Here is a 24,381-nt window from a genome sequence, read left to right on the forward strand (position 1 = left end):
GGTGTGGGCACCTGGACTGAGGGAGGTAGCCAATAATGGAACAAATAATCTATCATGGAGAGGGACTCTAGTGACTCATGGATATGAAAAGGGATTTCTTTTTGGGTTGTAATGAAAAATAAATATTAAAAACTTTGTCTTCCACAGGGTAGAGTATATAGAGGTTAGGGAATTCTTTTAAACATGATAGCTAGCAGAGAAAGGTTTCTAGATCTTCCAGAATCTACACCTATTCCAGCTGTCAGTCTTTGGATTTTGTGCTTCCCACGAAAATGGTATTTTTAAATTTATTCCACCCACCGCCTGCCTCCAGTTTTGCCCACTACACTGTGGTTGGTCACACTCCCAAGTGCTAACGAGGACTTTCGGATAACTGCCGAACCCATCTTTACAGGAGTTGATAATAAACTGTGATTTATCTTTTTAAAATGTCCGCATTTGATGAACAGATCCCAAATCCGACCCTGGAGCAGAGTTTCTCAAGAAAAGAGGTTACTTCAAGACGTCTCTGAATGGTAAGTAGCTTTAACATTTTAGTGCTTTTGTTCCACGACTTACACACAATAAACACAGTTAGGACACTGATAAATTGTTACTTACTGCCTGTTCTTCTGACTCTTAGACACGACCAAGTTGCACAGTTTGTCAGTTAGTCCAGATGTATACTGGCCCATGCTCACAAAACAGTCCAGTGTGAAATGCCGTTGACAGATTAAAATATTTTTCTTTCACTGGTAGGGAAGTAGAAACTCCAACCACTTCTGCCTGATGTTTGCCTCATTAGGAATTGGAAACAAATTGAGCTTTCCTGTACATCCGAAGAAACACTTCCTGGTAGATATTGCTAACACCGTAAACAGAGAAGCAAAGCTTGAAGGAGAGCGTATCTGACCTACAATGCACAACCATATAAGGAAGCCCGCCACTCTGTGACGTCAGAGAGCCAGGGCTAGAAAAAAAAAAGTCTCTGAAAGCGAGCGTTCAGAGTAAGGATTGGGCCGATATTTGCGTTCTTTACTTGAATCGATATCGGACGATACGTACGTGGGTTCGCCAAATACAATCACCGTATGATTTACAGACAGGCATCCGCCGGGCAGGTTTGTGTTGCCGTAGGACCCTGCAACATATGCACTGTGTACCCCTCCCACACTGCAACAGTGGTGAATCACAACAAGGGTACGTTTTCAACTTTTAATTAGCCTCTAACAGTTAAACTTAGTTGAAATATTTCCACCTGCTTTGAAATAGGAAACAAGTGCATGCAATATACGTGCTTGAAAATATAGTTTAGTTTGTGGGTCTGAAAAGCAGGAATGCTGCTGAATGCTTCATCTTTAAAAGTGCCTACCGTTGTAATTAGGAAGCTGTTCATGTAGTTGTAGGCAAATATGTACAGCTGTTACGAACACCGCTTTCAACGTTGTCAATTCAGTCCCATGGTGTTTGTAGGAGTTTCATTCAGCCAACGCCGGGCTGAGGTTAAATGCGTGTTGTGTTATGTGTGTGCACTCTCTCCGAGCACGCACACACACACACACACACACACACACACACACACAGAATGAATTGGAGCAGCCGTATCTGCTATCAGAGGTCTTTATCATGCACAACACAAACTTTAATGATGAGAGAAATGTTTTATATATCGTACTAAATTGTGTCAGTGTGATGTGTTTGTGTGTGTGGATGCGGGGGGTGCGTCGCACTGCGGAGGAGCAGTCGTCACATCTATGCTAGATAAAACTTGATAAAACTATGATAGAAATATTTTGCACATTGGTTACATATTTATTCCTTTTAAAGTTGATAATGCAGTTTAAATGTGTGTTTAAGACAGCTGAATCCTACTGTATTCAGTGTTTACATTTAAATAAATATTTGTTTAATAAACTTGAGACCTGTAATATTTGTTATCATTGTCATTTTGTCCATGTAAATTGAGGGAGCAAAAGCAGTATCGGCCACAAATATCGGCCCAGGCAAAATCGGCTAAGGGTGACGGAAAAAAAATCAGTATCGGCATCGGCCCAAACAAAACCATTTCGGTCAGGGCTCACTTCCAAATGTGCAAACCTCATTATCTGAAACTTTGGAATCGTTTAACACGAGAATATAACTTTCTAAATTCATTTATAAGTCAGAAAAGTGTAAAAAAAAATAGGTCCCCTTTTAGAAATCAGACTGTTAGATTAAAATTGTATTTATTTAGTTTATTTAAAAAGGACAAATGCTCTGTAAATTGCCAAAAAGCTAAATTAAAAACATATACATACATGTATCACTATAAAATCGTATTTTAATGAGCTGCACAAAAGCGGACTACACAACCAATGTGTTAACATGTTGGTAGCTAAAATGCGCATAAGAGTACCCCAAGAGTTCCTAGGATTTGTTCCTTCCTAAGAACACACTCTATGAACACACTAAATGGTTTAGTAACTTTCAGTCAATACGCAACAACGAAACTGTCAAATCTTCTATTCCTCTTCTTTGAAGAATTTCTCAGCTGTAAATGTGACAGGCAGTCTAAAGACATCAATTTTACCATAGCAATTTTCTACTTTACCTTTTGTCTGCTACCAACACACACAATGTGTATACAAAGCAACGCAAGTAGTGATAGCCATGTGTACACACAGCCAGTTCTGAGCCAACTGTTTAATGAACACTGGCAGCCAGGCTATCAAGAACGAACTGGCCAACACCACTGTCTCATTATCAGTTACAAACACAAATGGTGTTGCTATGATTTCCTGGCTCCAGTGAGGCAACGGTATATATTCAGGGCTATTTTCTTAGCGTAGACTCATATGGTGGGGAGATTGCGCTCTCTTTTCATCTGTTGAGAGTGGCACCATTTTGGAGAGTATACACATAGAAATGCTGTAGCAAAATAAATTAAAGTTGCCTTTCTAAGTGGGTAATATCTAGTTTTACCAGTTCCAAATAACAAAAGCTAAATGTATGAAACTGTGCACGCACACACACAGATAAAATATTGGGTTTTTAAAATAGTAATTGTAATAATTTTAATTTTAATAAATTGTAATTATTTTAGCTAAGTTTTAAAAAGGCAAAAATAGCAAAATCAAGCAGCTTGGTAGCTGTTACATGTACCAACAGGTAAATGATGAAATATGCAGCAAAATATATTGAATGCAGCCTGAACTGGATTTTAAGGATTGTGCTTGGCTGTGACTTATTTATTTAAAACTGTTCAAAACCTCACAGGCAGAGTGGTAAAAAAGATCTAAGAGAGAAATATGGATTACAAATTGAGAAGCAAAGAGAAGCAAATAATTTTGTCAGTATCGTATATGATTGCATTGGGTATGGGTATTAAAGGCAAATACTTTGAGACAATGTTAGTAACAAATCAGTCAGTATTTTTAATAACCTCACCTTCCTAACCCTTAAAAGCAGGTGCCCTTTTTTTTGTTTTATTTGAAGTCATGTACAGTGAATACTGACTCCTCTAGAGTTGCCTAGTGTAGTCTATAAAGGAAAATAAGCGTCTGGCTGACTGCTATATTGGTATTTTGGTCATGTCTTTGAACTTCCGGTTTGAGTAAACGCTGGCGTGAATTGCTGCCGCTTAACGACTTTTTAACTGTTTTTAAACCAATTTCAACGAATTTCTCGATTTAAAATCACAACTCTGTGGCAAAGGATACTGCTGCATGTTCGCTAATTGCTTTGGTTGTCTGGCAATCAGGCACTTATAGGATTCTGCTCCTCACCTTCAAGGCCATAAACCACCTCGCACCTCAGTACCTCACCAACCTACTCCACATAAACACTCCCACCTGCTCTCTTAGGTTCTCTTCATCCGACTCACCCGCCCATCTGCCCACTCGACCACCATAGGATCCAGAGCTTTCAGTCGCTCAGCAACCCGCCTCTGGAATGCCCTTCCAGAACACATAAACACTCGGTTGACACCTTCAAATCCCAGCTTAAAAGTTATTTGTTCAGACGGGCTTACTCTATCCCGTAATTCAAATTCTGCCATTTTATGCACCTATGTGTTTTATATATGCATGTGTGTAATTTTAACTGTTTTGGAAAATAAAACACACTTACAGTATCTGATGAATACTGTGAACATTCAGCATCATGACTACTATTTTGATGACAAATACACCAAACCAAGTCATTGATCTACCTCAATCATAATTTTTACACTCTGCTTTAGCTGAGAGGTGTCACCCCAATGATCACTTCCGGAAATGAGGCTCAGCCACAAGCTAGTACTTTGTCAAGGCTGGCGCCATGAACTACGTATAAATGTCATTTTTGACTATTTACTGTTTGCTTTCAAAAATCAAATCAACAATGTAGAACATAATTAAAAACAATACATAACATTTTCAAGCAAAGACAATGAGTCATGAATGCCAGGGACCCTTTAAACTAAGAGCTAACCTGGTAAAATGGGGAATTAATATACTATAACTGAACTGTACTGTGCTATACTGACTGTATCTGTGACTGACGTGATTATACATCTCTGAGTCTGAATTTCTTTGACGAAATGAGACATAGCTCTTTAATGTATGAAAAAAATGCCATAGTGTGACATTATAAAGTGCTGCACTCCTGATGGTTTTATCAACTCTCATGAGATTCTGTCACAAAGCCCACACATTGTCACTTAAGTCATGCATATACGATGCATGCATTGTGTAAAAAAATAAAAAATAAAAAACTTTACCCATATTGATGGGTGACAACACAACTTAAAAGTATCTTACTCAGTTCTCTGGTCATTAAGAGCCAGAGCAGATTCAGTGAGCTTGAGTGTATTATAATATTGTTCTCAAGGGAGGAACACTATTCATCATTCATCATTACAACAATGTATTGGGTTTTGCGCCAAAAGCGCATACCTGACCGTGACAAGTATGCAGAAGTGGGATACTAGTAGTAGATACTAGTCAGAGCATATAAAATCTACGTATTTAGGACTTTCTAAATATGCAGTTTATTACACTATTAGAGACTTCTTAACATAAAATAACATCCCTATAGTCATCTTTGCACACATAATACCCAATATATAAGCTCTCCTTCTTCCTACTTTTTTGATATATTCTTGGTTTCTCATCCTCCTTGAGAAAAATTTACACTAAAAAAAATATATGCTACAGCCATATTTAAACAACCAATCTTTGTTTTTAGTTGTTAATTATTCGTTATCTAATCGGTCACTTTCTCCATTTCCACAAAGTTTGTGCTGTATGTTGGCTCATTTGCATACTAAAAGCGATTGAGGGGAGGAAAAGGGCGTGCATGCAGCACAGCCATGGAGATGAGTGGTGAATGAAGCAGTCTTGTGCTTTTTCTGGCAGAGTTTTCACCTCTAAAATGTTGACTTTGGGAGGCAAGTCATTTATTTAAGGGGTGTTGCCCCTCCCCCAAACAACAGTGTAGAGCCGGCCCTGGTTGGCATCATACTGTACTTTCAGCTGCATGACGTCTTTGATCTGACATCAGATGTAATGGGACAATTAATGCAAAAATTTAGATGTTGGTTCAGACTGTTACATTAAATAGTGGTTGCTGTGATTGCTTATTCCATTGAAATGTGGCCGACATTCTGAAAAACATGCCTGTGAGGTTTTGGTGATGAGTGTGCACTGTGAGCCAATTTACCACTGCACAGGGTGCACTTCGCCTGCATCAAGAATAGACCATGTCGGAGCTGGCGATCTTTCAGGGCACCTTTGGCGCGTTGTTTTGCCATGAAATTGTCACTGTGCTAAAGTGTGGACACATCCCCTGGTGCGCCACCATGGCCATCTCAGTGCAGCCCAGTCTACCAAATGACCAAATTGCACAGTGGTGCGCTCAACCAAATTATGGTTCAAGTCTGCATATTCATTTCATACCAAATTGAAGGGGAAGTTTTAACAATCATGATGAAGCAGTATCTGTCGAAAGGTTTGTTTAGCATTGGTGTCTGTTATAGGTAGATTCTCCCAAACGTGCTCATATGTCCTGTGAGTATGATGGTCATGAAAGAACTGGGAAATTTTCAGCTTTCAGAAATTGTGGACCAACCCTTGGTATCTCTGTACATTCAAAATGCAATAATACAATGCACCTGCTCGCTGTCCATTACATACATAAAATACCATATAACTCTACCTTCACCACAGGCCACTCAATCCGCGGAACCATGCTATATCTCCACACCATTGGTTGCTTTCATACGTACTGAATATCTCCCACTGGATCTTGCTACTCTAGTACTTAAATACTGTTGCTTACTAAAACATCCCGTGTTACATGTCTGTCAAACACCTCTTCACTGTGATGCTGTGATTGTGGTTGTTTTCGTCTTTTTTTTTTGTTATTTATTTATTCAATTTGGATCTTCAAAGTTGTTCACTTAAGCCTATTAAAGTGGATGCAACTCCTTTACCCTCTTTTATCAAAGTATGAATCCTTCACAGTCACGGCAACAGGGACCTAGCAAGGCTGTAATGACTTACATCTACTAAAAAGATGACAAGTATGATTAAAAAAAACAAAAAAAAAAACAACAATTGAGTTGGAGTGAACCGTCAATGTGTGAAGCGGAATTTGCACATAAAAAGAGCAGTGGTTTAACGTTAAGTGTTTCATTATTTGATTCCAATTTCACTGCCAGGAAAGGAGATCACAGACTTTTCATTACACTTGATCTATTTTGGTGCTCATCATTTTGTCTCTACAACATCCGAGACAGATAATTATCCATAAAAAATGGAAAAGGTGGTACATTTTGTCATTTCCTAGCTCAAGCTGTTTTTAAATATGACACAGTATAGTGACAAGCTTGAAGACGGGCGATTGCAATAATTAGTTAGAAAATAGCATCTTGCCATCAAGAATATTTTTTGAGTGTTACAGGCTCGAAGCAATTCTTTTTCCGTCAAACATTTGAACAGTCTATTTAGTAATAAGAGAATTGTGGAGAAAGTTGTCACCTGTAATGTACGTATGTGTGTGTGGGCCGCTAAAGTTTCAGATACATCTGTCAACTGAGATCCTGGCTCTGTCTTCCACTCTTCCAAAGATATACTGTAGTATAGGTATGTTTATTTGTGAAATATAATTTGCCAAAAAAAAAAGAGTAAACCTATGTTAAATGTATATACTGTACTTTTAAGCACAGTGACAGTGGTGCTGAAAACAATGTACAGAATAAGATGCGAAGATGGCAGATGTTGTGTGTGCAAAAAAAAACAACAACTAAATATTACAAACCAGTGGCTTTGCTATCAAGGACCTCCACAGAAGCCACCATCCATTGAACAATACACCCCTGAAAAAAATAAGACTGGTGGAAAATTACAACCATTCCTATCTTGCACTAGTGTATCATAGCCAAATTGAAAGCAGGGAATTAAAATGTAAAAAACTGGGTTGGAAACGGCATTGTAACCTCAAAATAATTCAAACAAGTTGTTCGTAGCAGGATTGTTGAAGTGGAAGGCCTTGGCAATGTGGCACAGCTGCTGCAATATACATTTCTTAAAAGACCCAAGGGATATCAGGCACAAAAGTCAAGAGGTAGACCCAAAACATTTTCACCAGCACTAAGCTGGTGGATCTGAAAGGCTTGTCTTTGAAAACACAGACTGATCCCAAATTGAGGCCCTGACTGATGGTGACTGCAGCCTAATAACCATAAGATGGCATCTGTGAGAGCAGGGCTTAAAGATGGAGCTTCAGGTTGTGTTGTGGCAACTACTGGCTGCTGTGTTGTCCCAGCCTTTCATTGCACAGGGCCCTCAGTCAAGAGGTATGGCAATAAATGGTAAATGCTTTGGGGTAGCAGTAGTACAGTTCAACTAATGGAAATCTGTCATATTGAAGACTTTTAAAAGAAAACTACACTTAAAAAAATGCCTATCATCTACAATATTTATGTTAAAAGCGGACATTAATAATAATAATAACATTAATAGGCACTTATCAACTCCTATACTGTTGATAAACTCATCTAAAGTTGGGTTCAGCAGCTATCCGCAAGTACTCCTGAGCACTTGGGAGTGTGACCACCCAGAGCATCGTGGGCGTGCCCGGCCGGAATAGAGGCAGGAAGCACAAAATCCCCAAAATAGCTTGAATAAGTGCAGATTCTGGAAGATCTATAAAGCTTTATGTGCTGGTTATCATGTGCAGCTGGTCTATAGGAGTCCACAACTCAATATGAAGGTCAGAAAAATGAGCATAATACGTCCCATTTAAAAATGCATGTTTTGACTAATAATGTGTTTCTGAAAAACCATGTTAGGGTGAAGTCAAGGAATTAGAACCACAAAGTGGCGAAGGACAAGTGTAGGGCATTTGCTTTTGTAGATCACCCTCAGTCTATTGATCTATGCAAGGGGCATATTAAGGATGAGCAAAAGACACAGGCTGGCGTTTACTGGGGCACAACCAAATAGGCACTATTTTACAATACTGTTTGTATTGTATTGCTGTTGAGGAACATTCAATTTCTTAGGCCTGGCAAAACTCCCTGTGTTTGTGTAATAATAATACATATTAAGCAAATTCATAGTAAGAGCGTAATGCGTTACAGTAGGCTTATTGTATGCGGTACAACTGGTTATAAACCCGCTGAACATCTTTACCTGTGTCATAATTATTTAACTGTATTTATTCATACATTCTAACCATTCAGACAAGTTTGCTTTAAATAATAGAAGATGCTCGGAGCTTAACATTCTACAGCGGTTGATATGTGCTGACAAATTTCTGCTCTTGTCCAGTAGGTATGACTAATGTGACAAAAAAATAATACGTCTCTATACTGAGCCGGTTGTGTATAAATGCATGCTTGTTAACAAAACTCTTTCACTTAGGAAGCCAATACTACAGATGTGATTTATGGTTCTGGATGAGTGGATGTTGAAAAGCTGTAAATCTCCTTCCCTAGGTTATCTGCACATATATGCAGCAGTGTGAAAAAGTGTTTGAATCGTTCTTGATGTCAGATATTTTTTGCACGTTTGTCACACTTAAATGTTTCAGATCACAACTGAACGCTAAATTTAACAATTTAACAAGTCATAGAAACAAATATAATACCTTATGTAGTTAGTATTTTACACAAGGAGGTGGTGGACACCTGGCATGAGCAACATGAGTTTCTATGCAAAGTTAAGGAGTTTAATGAGTTGGAAAAGCAGTGTATAAGGGAGCTCATGGCTGTTGGTGACAGTGCATCTGTCCGCTATGACAGTCCAGAAAGCAGCACACATTCAGCATGTGTTGGGTGGGAGAAGAGACATCCCAGAGGATCCCTATGTTTCTCCTAAAAGACGATATACAGTCCCTACAGCACGGATGGTCAAAACAATGCTATGGTGTTGGGGGGGTTAGTGTGGAAGAAAATAAGATAAATAATAACAATGGAGGTGGAAACATTCTGCTTTGGGGCTGTGTCTCTCACAACCCTGGTGACCAAGATACATCAAACCAGTGTTTCTCCACCAAGTACTAAGCCACGTTTTGCATCGAGATAAAATCCAGATTAATTTACAACCTTATTTTTCTGGATTTTTGTTTTTACATTCTGGCTCCCTCGGTTACAATAAGCCCACCATAAAAATATTCTCAACAGTTCATATCCGTATAAGGAGGTAAAGTTACAAAATCAACAGAGCATCAAATACTTACTTTCCCTACTGTATAACATTGAGTAAATATAGTAAAGGATAAAATGTGCATAAGTAGGTAGACATGAAAAAAAAAAAAAAAAAACTGCAGTCACTTCCTTCCCCTTAATTCTTTGGCTGTATTGTGATTCTTAACAGGGGTAGTTAATATTCTAAAGGGCCTTTTCAAAAGACAGGCCAGCGGACAGACCTTAATGGGTTCAACTGAAATGGGAAGCAGTTTATAGTCTTCACAGGCTAGAGGAGAAAGAAATGTCAAGTGTGGTTTTATAGAGGAGCCAGCAGCTGAAGAAATTTTAGTTATTTTGGGGTCGCGGACATGCAGGAGCCTATCCCAGCTGCCTTCGGGCGAGAGGCGGGGTACACCTATATGGACAAATATGTTTTTGGAATGTGGGAGGAAACCGGAGAAAACCCACACACGCATGCGGAGAACATGCAAACTCCACACAGAGATGCCCGAGGGTGGTATCAAAGTCGGGTCTCCTAGCTGTGTGGCTTACGTGGTAACCACTTACCCCACCGTGCAGCCCCATGTCTATACATCGATTAATCCAACTTAGTAGGAGCGATCACATTGCTGAAATGACATCTTTCTGTTTTGAGTTTGTGGACTAATTTGGAGTGTTTTACTTTCTATTACCAAAGTCTGTGATATGTAAAAGTGGTGTGCCAATTATCGGCCTACTTACATACATATATGCATAGTATATGCACCCAAAATGTAACAATACTTTGATGCATCACATTAGAGGTGTCTAATGCACACGCCTCGAGTAAACACTAACAGTGAAGAAAGATTTAATTGAAAGTACAGATTTAAAAAAAGTGGCAGTTGAAAGGAGGTGGGAATGACTAAATGTCATTGCATTCCCTCAAAGTCAGGCATTTTAGTCCATGGAAATAAATACTGTCCCCACAGATAGACACCTGCAGGTGTTCGAAAACTTTTAGAGGGGATTATGTTGCTGTTTTGCTGAAAAGAAACAAATAACCACTTCTCTATCAATAAGACTATGGCACAAGTGGGGGATAAAGGCTAATGCACTTTCCTAATGGCACATTTTTCACATATACAGGGTGTCCCAAAATGTATACACACTTTAGAAGCAGATTAAACCTATTGAAATAAACAATTGTTTCGTCATGAGTGCAATTCCACTGTTTCTTGTTGTCAGCAGTGTCGGAACCAGAATGGACTTACAATAACATTATGTTTGCTGTTCAATTACTTTTTGAAAATTAGACTAACCCCATAGAATATAAGTATTTAAAGTGCGTATACATATTTTTTGGCACAACCGGTGTTGCTTTAGACAGAATATAATGTTTCATCCCATTACAAAAAAGTGCATTAAATAATCACTCATATAAAATGACGGTTGGCATTCATAATTAGGGGAAGACAAATGTGTGTAGCCAGAAGATAAGAATGCCATAAAATGTCATTAACACAAAGAGCTGTGGTGAAAATTTATTTATGTTCCACTCATTATTAGCTACAGTACAATGTGAGGTTGTATTCTAAACGTATGCACACACCAAGGAGAAAGAAGGAAGAGTTTTATTTTCCACACCGAGCATTAAGATTTGGAGGGGATCAAGCAACCACCTGTGTCTTCATGACCAATGTACAAACTTTTCACACACTCGCTTTTGTTTTGGTCTAACTGAAAACATATGGTGTTTGCAGATGCAGGTTGAGAACGCATGCAGGTTAAAAGCCAGGAAGGATTGCTGCGTCATTATGCAATGCATCCCAAAACGTGATCAGTTCTGTGCGAGGCCTATGTCACTTTTTTTTGTCACAAATTTTTACGACAGCGCTTCTGCTACGTCATGTGCTTTGGTAGTTATTCTTGTTTTAAATGTATGGACATAGGTCAGTAACCATACTTCATAAATGTACTGTATTATATTGGGGGGTTGTTTTATTAGTGACTCTTATTAAAAGACTTCATTAGCCCGTGGATATTTCTATCGTCTTTATTCACTAACACGGAGCTATGTAAAAACCTACGCAATGTACGTAGCACGAATGTAAGTCATGTCCGGTTACGTATATCATACAAAAATAAATCAAATAAAACAACACATAAAAGGCAGTGATATTTGAATGTAAACAACCATAAGCAGAATGTAATGATGGATTAATCTAGAACACATATGAAACTCAGGCTCCAAGGACAAATCTGGCCCGTGCTGCAATTTCATCAGAACTATTTGGAGTTGGACTGACTCAAGAACCTTATCAAATAAAGTGCTTAAGCGATTCTTCCGGTATAACCTATTCCTCTTGATAGTGTTATTGGGAGTAGGTGTGTTTGTGTGTGAGAGAGAGACGTATATTGCTGCAGTAAAATAGATTGACGGCTGTCAGAGATTACATATGCCTAACGTGGAAAAATAGGCAGACCGGATGTAGATGCATTCTGAACATGCGTAGAACCGATTGCGTAATGAAATGCTGAAGCTCACTGAATTGCAATCCGGCATTAGTATATGTCCCCGCCGTTAGGGCAAAAAGGATATGCATGCGTAAATACAAATTTATGCTGTGGACATCGACGAAGTGAAGGAAAATACATTTCTCTGGGTCATAATAGATGATAATATGTATTGGAAATCTTGCATTAAAAATATGCAACATAAAGTAATTCCATACTGAATAAAGCTAAATCTGTTATGGACCAAATATCACTCCAGACGGTCTGTTGTTCATTGTTATTAACATATCTAACTTTATGTGGCAATATGGGGGTGGAATTATAAAAGCACACTTCACCCACTAACAATGGTACAAAGTTAAAGTTATACTTGAAATGTATCTTTTCATTTTTTCTCCTCTTTTTGTTGAGAAACACATTTTGCTGAAACGTACCTACTACTGATCACTGAAGAACGTAAAAAGACAGAAACAACTTTTTTACTGATGAAATCTTTGTTTTATAATCTTTGTTTATGTACAGTACCACTAAAATAGAATATCCTGTGTGCCTTGAATAATAGTCAAAGATGGCCGGTACTGAGAGAGATGTCTTTTGAAAAATGGCTGGGACTGAATGAGTGAAGGGATCAGTAGATTAATCGCATTCAAATAAACAACTTTATATGTTATATGTCAGGTTTGGTGGGACTGTCCTCTTAGCTCCTCTCTTGGAAAGTTCCTCTCTGTTAACTAATTATTCTATTAAGCAATATACATTTTATATTAGCTAAATGTATGTTCCATTTTCACTGTGAACCGATTGTGATTGCAAACGATTCCCTTACTGATTCCGATGGGAGCGAATCACATCACTAGACACGTTGCATAGTTTATAAGTTAGAAAATGTGCATGGGACATCATTCACACAAACGGCACTAACGCTTTGAGGTTTGGTTACACTTCATGAGTAAGGATGACAACACGGCAACTTGTAATACTTGAAATGTGGATGTCATCAAAGGGAGGAAATACTACCAATGTGGAGAAATATTTGCACCCACAGCATGCAATAATACAGAGTGAATGCTGCCGTTTGGATCTGTGTGCAGGCATCCTCCAAACTGCCTGAGAGGGTGTTCTCCACAGTCCAGAAAGAAGCAGATATGCTTATTTTTCTGCAACCGAATGGTTGATTTTACATAGTTGATGGTTGCAGAATTGCACACTGCACAATTAAATTCGACTTGATTGTATTTGTTACTGGCTGACTGTAGGGTTCCTACGGATGTGACATTTAAAAATTGCATGTTTTTTCCAGGCTTAGAAAATAGACGTGCATCATCACAGGTAAAATTAATAGATGATTAATCGTTTAACCGATTAATTGACCACTATTTTGGTATTTGATTTTTTATTTTTATTTTATGGAAATACTCTCTAATTTCAGCCCCTTAAATGTGGTCCATGTTGTCCTTCCAGGGTGGGGGTTCCCAAACTTTTTTCTGTAAAGGCAACATAACTTTTCTCTTTCCTGGGGGGGCAGGGTTCAGATTGTAACAGAAAAAGTCTTATGAAAAAGTGCCTAAATGTAAACATTATTTTCCAGAAAGCCACACAAAATGAAATATTTATGATCGTCACAAAAAAATTAAATTAATAACACAATTTCTAAAATAAATACCAACCAAATAAGCCTCTCTGAGTTCTGCACAGAAAGCAGTCAGGAAAAGGTCCCCAGACCTCCATGACACCTCTATTAACCTGCACGCCTCCTGTTTGAAGCATGGTAATTATGTAGCTACAATTGGGAACAAAAATTGAGCAGAAATGGAGAAGGAAAAGAATATTTTGATTGGTAAAGTTCGCTTCAAAGCCCTGGCAAATGGCTCTTGCAGCAAGACCATACATTGGTACTGTTTTTTTTTTTTTTAAATGCAAGCCATCTCTCCGCTGATTTTTTTGGATTGAACAGCGAGCTAAAATTTGAGTTACAGCAGCTATTTAAGGGCTGTCAATGTGATGACCGTGGCTGAAGTCGAGTGCTGTGCTAGCAATACCATCAAACAAGCTAGGGAAAGATTTCCAACAGTATCAGCATTTGGGAGCAAATATGGGGTGAAAAAAGGGGAAAATACAGCAAAGTAGTGTACATGGTAGAAAAGGAAGATGGTGTAAAAAATAAAATGTGTTTTAGGTATTTTCATTTGTACATTCAATTAAGGGAAGGTGCTTTGTGACAAATATTTAATAATCTTTTCTGAATGTTCCAGAATAAGCCTTTCAACAAACATTTAGAATTTAAAACCAGTATCATAAACAAACCTTACTGTGAGCACTGGAATCAATAAAACATGTGAGAGGTCTCACTCACTCCCATTTTGTATATGCTGAACCTTTGTTGGCGAGTTTAAGAGGTGTTATGTTAACAAAGAAAAACGGTATACAGAGCTGTTAAGTGAATACAGCCCGCTTCGAGCGCTAACTATACGTACGTCAACGTTTCCGCCATATTGGATGTGGCAAAGGTAAGGTGTGTGAGAACACAAGTAAATGTACTTACTTCCATTCAACAACATTCTAGAAATAAATTAAAGTTAATGCTTCTTTTTTTTTTTTAGAAATTCACACCTGTACTAATACAGAGCCATGTAAAAAAAAAAATAGATTATGCATAAGTTAGCTCATGAAAAACAAAAATCCATCTGTCAAAAAAAATTGAATATTTAATCAAAACAAAATGGGATTTACAATACAGAAATTTCAATCCACTGTAAATGATGTTTAATTACTGTATTCAATATTCGGTTGTGGCTCCTTTTGCATGAATCACTGCTTTAATTCGGTCTGGAATGGAGGCAATCAGCCTGTGGCACTGTCAAAGTGTCAAAGCAGAGGCATAGGATGATTTGATGGCGGCCTTCAGCTAATCTCTGTTGTTGGGTCTGATGTTATTCATCTTCCTCTACACAATACCCCACAGATTCTCTGGGGTTCAGGTCAGATGAATTTGCAGGCCCGTCCAGCATAGTAATACCGTAAACTAGTTAAGATGGATTTTGGCACTGTGGGCAGGTGCCTGTTCATGTCGGAATATGGAGTCATCCTCTCCAAAAGGGTTTTCAGCAGATGGAAGTATGAAGTGCTGCAAGATCTTCTGGTAGATAGCTGCCTTTACTATGCACTTGATAAAACAGAGTAATAAAACTGAGCAATTATCAAACTGAGTACTTTGAGACTGAGTAACTGAGTACTGTCAGCGTATTCTAATATGACACATGGATATGGGGGTTTTCTTGAGCTGTATACCATAAAAATCTAAATTAAACCAAAAAAGGCTTGCAATAGTTCACAGCACATGCACAGTGAACCTAAAATATATGACGATTTCAAATGAAGTGAAGGATATTATGGTAGAAAATGAACTTTTACACAATAGTCTACTTTTTTTATACATGGTTCTGTATACTTGAGAAAAAGTTAGGCACCAAAATCAACGTAGTATATGATCTTTTCAGATGACTAAGATACAAACTTTATCGATCCCACACAGTAGCAATTCACATTACATCAGGTATAGAGCACAAAGTAGTGCATTTAACTAAAAATGAATTAAATATTTCCATAAATAACTTAAATCAAGCACAAGAAAGACAACTATATTTTTATATAAAATATGTAATACATTAATTATCTACTCTAAGATGGGTGGAGTAGCCAACAAAACAACTGTACTCATTTAAGAGTATTGTTACTTAACAAAAATTCTAGGCTTGTGTGCCAGTATCTGCTGCTCCTCTCACTCCTGTACCTCATGTAAAATTTACAATGTAAACATCAACTTCTAAAGAAAACAGAGTAAGACGAAACACAAACGCCCAAACATAAATAAATAAATGAATAATATTCTGCAGATTACAAGCTGCAAGTTATTTTGTTTAGGCTATAGTTACCAAAATAACTGTTATGTTAACATACCACCTATTCACATTATGTTAAACATTTTATTTTATTAATATAAGTAGCCTTTCTGGCTGAAATGCTCTTGGTCTCTGATTTTATCAAATAAATTTCCTCCCAAAAATGCAAATTATTGTTGAGTGTGAATAGATTTTTTCTTCTTCAATATACATTTTTCATGGTGTGACATACTCTGGAGCAAGTTGTAGTCCATAAAATATGGTAATTTCATTTTGTTATTATTTTTTCAAACTTTTGTTTCATGTCATGATCACTTTAAAGACTGAACTAGCTGTCAGTGTACACCATTATATATGAACTAAGGTAGTTTTTCGGTCATAAATTGACACTGCAAAGAGACACCAAACAAGAACAAAATCAGCTCTACATTTTCTTACTCACAAAATCATGACATGAAAAAAATGACCTTGACAGTGATTTTAATAAGTCTGTGGGGTGGTGTGACATATGGACCAATTGCTGGGCTTGTGTCAAAGGTCTCAAAGTGAATGTTCCGTAAGGCAAAGGTTTAATGGCCTCCACATTTTACCCAATCACCACCATTACGCACACGCACACACATTTCTGAGTCTCATTGTCTTGAAAATACACACTGACAAAAATAGAAATACACTTCACTATTCTCTCATCTCACTATTCTTGTGATTCCTATCCATATGTACCTGCACACAGCAGCCTCTCAGCACGCCTAAAATGATGGCTTGGAAAAACTGAATGAAATGATCCGACATTGCCCGGAGAGATGATTTTAGATGGACACAAGTAAAAAGCTATGGCTGCTTTATAGATTCAATAAGTCTCCTACACCCATGTGGCTAACCACCATCGATCTATCATTCTGAAGACCCAATCCAATTTAGAGTGCAGAGGAGGCCCAGAGACCCAAAGCCTTATCCTAACCCAGGCTAGCCACCACAAAGCCTTCTTACCTTCATCCCTTCAAGTCTGCAGGTCTGTCTGTGTACTTTTATGTGTACATGTGGATGTGCGCTGAAAAAGACTGCAGACCAAGCTAAACACCTTAGCTGCTGGCTCATGTTAAAGTGTAGTGGTTGTCAGGAAAAAGGGAGATGGTGAAAGACAGCAGCAGCAGTTGAGGAAATGGAAAGGCCTTAGAGCAGAAAAAAAGATGGAACAAAGTACAAAAATAATATGAATGTAAAGAGATTAGGTAGATGATGACTTCCTCAATTCATGTTCAACAAAGGGTGGAAGAAGGTCACCACTATTCATGCTCATCACGGCAATACCATACAGTACATACATCAAAAAAGGAAAGCATTTCTATCTACAACTACCTAATATGTATCTGTAGGTGGACCAGTATAGTTAATTTTCCTTCACCAAAATGGTGCAATGCAGGTTAAATTGGGCATTTCAAACATCTTAATCCAACATAAATCACAGTATGGTACTGATGTTCCTGTTGCAATTGCCTTTCCTACCTCATGAGAGTGAAGCAACACCTCTGAGATGAGATCCATTGTTAAAATTCTATAGTGGGACATCGTTTTTTGTGATTAAACTGTTCCAAAGGGTTCGTCTAAAACCAAAACATAAAAGAACTGAAACTAATTTCTCATAGGAAATCATGTTGATCCAATGAGTCCGTTCCAGACTAATTTTAATATAGGTTCCTCAGAATTTGACATTTCAAAATTTCATACTTTTTTCTCTTTTTGAACACAGTCCAAATGTTGAGCTGCTTCAAATGGCAGCATATCGTGATTAATTGCATTTTGTCTATAGTTCACTCAGAATTAATCCCATTCAATCACAGATAGAAATACGTTTTTATCTATAATAAATAGGGCAAATCTCTTTGTGGTGAACAATTTGATGTGCAACTACAGTACAGTCAGCAAGCATATTTTGTATTACTATTTTTCTTTATTATTAGCATATTAGCTCTTAAACTCGCCCACAAAAGTTCAGCACCTACTTTTGTTTAAATAATTATTGCACACTTTCTGTAAAACCTATGAACCTCATTTAACTTCTCATACATCAGTGTGTTTGTTATATGATATATTTACAGTAACTGAAATTGCTGATCCAAACAATCGGTCATTTATCAAGGAAAATCTTGAAACACACACACACACACGCACACTGTGGGTTTGACTCAATTCAAAAAAGTACGTGTGGCTATCTAAGACATACATCTTCAGAGGTAGGTGGAAAGAGAATGATGAGCAGTCGCTGAGGCAGGAGTGTTGGGGTTTCATACCAATAACAGGCAATTATGTTTGGGGAGGTCGACTGTTAGGTCATGAGAGTATACAAGAAGACAGCAGGGATATGCGATTGTAGGGAAATGTGGAGGAGTGTTATTTAGGAGGCAGATGGTAGGGTGGGGAAAATTAAGATGAATGGGCACTGAGAGGGCTGAGCTGGTGTTTGGACAGGGTAGAAGAAAGTAATTGGCTGTGTTTGCTCTGGATGGCTGGCAGTGAATACAATGCCTGCAGTGACAGGCGGAAGTCTTCAAGTTTATTGGTCAACAGCCCAGGTCCGCAACTACCAACAGAGGCAACACGGTCCTGCACCTTTCCAGAGCTTTCTTATCTGTACAATCCAAAATAGACACATTTCATACTACAAATATCAAACACTAGACAAACTTCCAGCACTGGATTTTTTCATCCCTTCATTTATAAATTCAGTTTTGTCAAGTACAATCTTTCTTGTACTGACACACATACATGTGCGCATGCACAGGCACGCACACACAAAACCAGGGTGCTGATATTCAATTTTCACTCTACGATCTACCTTTGTTTCAGGCTTACCAACGAGTTCAATCTTTCTTACTCACACCATTTCTCTTTATTTCTTATGTTACTGCTACCTCAATCTGTCTCTTTCCTCCCACTCTGTGTATCTCCCTGCCCTACATCACTTTCCAATCTAATTTCAGATAAGTCAAAGCAGAACAACAGAGCAAGGCCCTTTATCATTGCCATCAAAGATGTGGGTGGACTGAGTATGAATAATTTTATTCGTGTGTGTCGTACTCCAGCCTACTGGGGATTCAAATTATAAGTAATGAAAGGTAAAAGGGTTACAGCATAAGTGGTTCAATAATAATAGCAGAGAAGAACTGAGATGTTTGCATCAGGTGTTTGGATGTTTGGTATGCTACACTTTTTGACAACCAAAGGGGACCCATTATGCTGATTTTTTGGCCCTTTGTATTTAGTTGTGGACTGATAGAGCAGCTACACACGATAACCTGCACAAAAATCTTTGGTGCGTGTTTCAGTGATGGGCGGGGTTTAGAGCTTATGCTCACTGTCGGCACACTGTGATGTCACAAAGAGCAGGTGTTAGAAAAGACGCTCTGAAACAGAGCATTCAGAGCCATCCCGAACTTCAGTCACGGCTCACTTGCAAATCCGCAAAATGTTATAACTGATTCTTTTAAGACAAGAATACCGCATTCTAACAACATTTAAAAAAGAAAAAGTACAAAAAGCATTATACGTAGGTCTACATTTTGGTGAGTATAGTGCAAAGATATCCCTTTGTTTCAGGTCTGGTCCACTAACACACTTGGTTTCTTGGCTGTAACCCTTACCCCTTTATTTAAGAAGAATCGGGAGACCGCTTGATTTTCGTCAACGTGCACAACATAGGAGTAAGTAATATATGAGGTAAGGAGTGGAATTCAACCTCTCTTTGTCCTTCTTCCCCACTTGGTTTGAAACATTTTCTTAAGTTCAAAACAAATACACTGGAGGCCAACAAATTATCTTAACAGTCTCTTATGTCCCCGCATCCCTTAGCCTTCGCATAGGAATGTAAAAGGTGACTATAGAGGTGTTATTTAATGTCTGCAAGGCTCTAATGATGGTAAAAGGTGAAAAATAGGTTTTCCATGCTCTAACTACGAAAATATTCCTTTTATTAATATTGAAAACTACTTTGCAGAAATTCACATATCGTGGTAATTAAACAAGGCGCAATTGTAGTGTAAACTATATGTATTATGATCTATTAAGCAGCAGCAAATGCTGTCAGCCATAACAATGTAACATCAATGCTGTAGTTATCAAAACATTAAGAGACTTTGGCAAGCCATGGCACAAGAAGACCCCACACACTGATTCTGAAGAATCAACTTCTCCCACACTCCAATCATACCACTGCACAGAGGGTCACAAAAGACTACTGAACGAGTATGTGGACATAAACAAGGCAGACATGAAAGATTAATGGAGGATGAAAGGAGGAAATTGATTATTTATAAGAGCAAGTAGACAGTGTTGATAATGTCTGATGCTTTAGCTGAATGGATTTTTTACTTTATGCTTTACCATGATTGACAGGCCTGAGAACCTGGCGGAAGGAACTGGGGCTGATGGTCTGTGGCTGGTTATCTGCAGAGGACGTCGTAAATACACAATGCCAAGAAACAATAAAATAGACCACAAAGTTCTGAACATTTATCAGCTGAGCAAAAAAATGAAGTACAAATAGTGTGTTTAAAACAGGTGTGTTAAACTCATGCCATTTTTGGTGGAGACAACAGATTTTCTGTCCAGCCGGTCACTAAAGCAGGTGATTTTAATGATTAACCCTCCTTTGGTTTGAGGGAAGGAGCTCGTCAATTAAATCACCTGCTAGAGAAACTGGTTGGAAAGAAAACCTGCAGTGCTTCGGCCCTCTGTCGACACTTGGGGTTTAAAACTGACCCAAAAGTGTTGAAGTTAAAATGGTGTTTAAAAAAAAACAAAACATTTTCTTTGTTTTTGACATAGAATGTTTGCATTCTTGTTAGACACAATCACAAAATATTTCTATATTTAATACTTAAATCAAGTATCCCTGTTGTGCCAGTGTACAACAGCAATGTATTTTCTAATACAATGACTTCATATCATGAATCCAAGCATGCATTTTTTTCAGTGATTCGTTTTCTCTTTGCAATATACAAAATAAATGAAATATGACAAAACCAAGTAAAAAAAATAAGTTTACAGTCATCCTATTTATGTATGTGTGTGTGTGTGTAAAATAAAGGTAGGCTTACCTCTGGTTCTTGGTGCTCTCTTCCTGCGATCCCTGAATGCAGCTCCTGATTGTAGGGCTTCCAGCAAACTATCCATCACACCAGTCTCATCATTCTCTGAACAGAAGAAGAATAAGGGGTTATTGAAGAAGTGAAGAAAATCAAATAAGTTTGTTTTTTCCTTTTACTTGTGAGCCTTCCCACAACGGTTGCAAACTGTTGTTCAAGCCTTGCACAAAGCATATCATTATAAGTCATTTTAAAACACAAAAACCCTAGCTGTGTTTTGCTAAAGAAAAACATAGAAGCCTCAAGGTTCGCCTCTTTTCTGATATATTTTGCAGAACAAACCACTGTTTGTGTTTACTTCATATTGATTTTGTCCGTCTGGGGCGGGGTCGGCCACCTTCAGGCTCCTTGTTGTGGCTGTGTTGCATTGCTCAAATATTTTCAAAGGTCATGCAAAAACACCGTAAGCTCATATCAGCAACGACAATCAGGACAGCCTTGGGAGTACAGTATGTGCCAGTATATGCCAGTATTGGCGTCAAGGAATGATGAAGAGCGATATCTTTGGAAGACACTGGCACCAATCAGTCTGGCAAAACCACTATTTAAGTTTTAAACTCTTTCGTTTAATCGGGAGCTCAGGAGGGCAAGGAAAGAGACTTTGGAAAGGACAAGGAAAGAACTCAGGGACTGCAATTCTATTCTGTTTAATATATTTTTAATACATTTTGTAAAATGTAATACCTGTCTGTGAGTCTTTTTTTCCTTTTCATAACAGGAGAACACGGCAAAAGTGGAAATGAAACTAGCTTAACTTAACTTCACTTAAGTGGCCTTTTGGCCTTGTTAGGATGAGGAAAAAAAAAATAATTTCCAACAAGTAAATGGGAAAAATTCCCCCCAATAGTGCAGTTGTCCTTTCGGTCAGTACTTGGTCAGTATCAAGAATTGAAGATACCAACCCCTCCCACCAGCAAACCAGGCTGAAGTCTATTGCGTCAACAAAACCCTTACAGTTACAGCAATAGACACCATTAGAGGTATTTGTGGTATACAGTATCATAGCCCACATTATTGTCTGCCTTTAACCATGGTCTTTTGCAAAAGCTGGAACCATGCTCTTAAGTGTCTTTATCTTCACCATTGCTCAGCGCAGAGAAGCAGCAGATTTCCAATATGCGGAAAAAACAAGGGCTAAAGCCCGCAAACGTCTGCCTTTTAGACCCCCTGCTATCGACAACTATTTAGCATGCTAGCTTCTTGTCACTGGTGAACAATGATGATTAAAAATAGAAATCAGACAAGGAGGCGTTTGCGGAGGATGGCTGTCCGCCCCCCAATCCCTCGGGCTTGAGGATTTTTTTTCTAGGGAAGGTGCAATTCATGCTACGTGCAAAGACTGAAGGCTTCGTTACGCTCCAGCATTACAGCACTGGTACAAGCACTGAACAAGGAATCTAAAGTGAAATGCAACAAAATGTGTCATTGAGAGCAGAGATATTTGCAAACATAGTCAAGGGGCCTTAATACATGGAGTGTACAGAAAATGCAGTTCTGCGCCTCCTTATGTAGGTTGTCATTTTGAAGGCACAGTGTAACAACACATTATGCAACAACGGTGCAGTGTATATAAATGTAATACAATTTCACCTCATGTAATAACATCACATTTTGGAAGAAATTGTGCTGCATTTTCTACCAACTTCTATTATTAATAAATAATGATCCTATTCTTTTACCCTTTCAGTACAGATTGTACCTCTGGCTGTTTCAGTATATGATTTCCTATTAATTTTTAGCTTGTAGACATATAGGGTAAATAATGCTGTTCTGTAAATTGTTGCTGCACAAACATCCTGGCTATTGGCCTACCCTGGGAGTTAAAGCTCCAGGTTTGTCATGGACAGCCACAGTTATCGGAGGAAAAAGGACAATCCAATCTAACTTTCAATCTTGCTCTTGTTCTATGCAAATGAGTGCAAACTGAAGGTCTCACTCTGTCTGACTGCGTGATCACATAATACAAGTGACATGCTGTATATCACTGCTAGCTACTGATAGCTTAGTCAATGGCAGGCAAATTAGACTACTAGAATCTTACTAGGGTATACACAAATAAGCCAATTCACATCTGTGAAAACAGCGCCCAAAAAGAAATAAACTTGATCATATGAAGGGAATAATTTTCCTGAAAAAGAACCGTTTATGCATTTTCCACTTTTCTGACCTATACATGTAGTTAGAATGTTGTATTCTTCTGTTAAACGATGCCAAAGTTTCAGACAATTAGGTTTGTGCATTTGGAAGTGAGCCCTGAAAGAAGTTTGGAATGGCTCAAAACGCTCAGTTTCAGAGGGCGTTGCAAAACTATTCCTTTGTGATGTCACAGAGATCGTTGCTAAACGGCTATTACATGTTAAAAAGCCAAACCCTTCACAGGTGCTTACCTGACACGAGACCAATCATGATAACAACTGTTGCTGGACGAGTTGTCCTACAAATTATAGTAACTAAACTATGAAAATAAATGTTACAAAAATAAGTAGCTCTTGCCCATTTTCATTTTGTAAAAGTAGCTTTTCCTTCAAACTTTGAATTGTTTTTGATTCTCCCACACTAGAGTATTTGTGATACCAAGAGCTTTTCCAATAATGGAGATTTCAGACCTATTGTCAATGCCAGAACTGAGCCTGGTACAGAAGTGGCGCTCTTCATTCCCAGTTCGGTACTAACATCTACTGTATAGCTTGCATGTGCCAACCATTGTAGAATGCCTGCAGAGCATATTTCTAAAAGGGGTTTGTGTCAAAGAACTCATAACAATGGTAGACATATGCCATTATCATTTGGCTAAATATAATATATGTAAACACTTCTCTTTCTCTCATGAAATATGCAAAGTGCCCTGGCCACACCCCGTTGGCGCGGCATAGGTGTGACGCAAAGCAGGTGTGCCGCTCCTGCGTCTACAAAAAGTAGAGCCCTGAATGACAAAAATGTGCTCTGTTATTTGACCCTATTTTGATTTAGCACACAGTCATGTAACAAACGATCTTAACAACATGCAAAGTTGACAGGCAAAGATTGACTGGTGTCTACCTGCATTGAGTTCCAGCAGCCCCCTCTTCTTCTGCTGTCTTTCTTGCTTTTCACGCTCAGCCTTTTCTTTAGCCACTTGTGCTCTTCTCTGTTTCTCCTCTGACTCCCTTTGCCTCATGTTGTCTTTGAGTGCTTGCTGTAGGATGGGAAAACAAAAATACAGTATTGTACA

The 24,381-nt window shown here is 38.3% G+C and overlaps 1 protein-coding gene across 1 annotated transcript in view; it reads right to left on the bottom strand.

Moving 5' to 3' along the window:
• The window catches only part of LOC131139379 (protein diaphanous homolog 3-like), an 89,538-nt gene that overhangs the window by 15,431 nt on the left and 49,726 nt on the right, over positions 1-24,381 (bottom strand). Inside the window, exons 26-28 of the mRNA XM_058088961.1 lie at positions 24,210-24,345; positions 21,123-21,218; positions 20,407-20,469 (exon numbers count right to left, since the gene is read on the bottom strand). Coding sequence (XP_057944944.1) covers positions 20,407-20,469; positions 21,123-21,218; positions 24,210-24,345 — 295 coding nt within the window. The remainder of the gene's footprint in view (positions 1-20,406; positions 20,470-21,122; positions 21,219-24,209; positions 24,346-24,381) is intronic.

This window comes from Doryrhamphus excisus, chromosome 12 (assembly GCF_030265055.1).
Source record: "Doryrhamphus excisus isolate RoL2022-K1 chromosome 12, RoL_Dexc_1.0, whole genome shotgun sequence".
NCBI lineage: Eukaryota > Metazoa > Chordata > Actinopteri > Syngnathiformes > Syngnathidae > Doryrhamphus > Doryrhamphus excisus.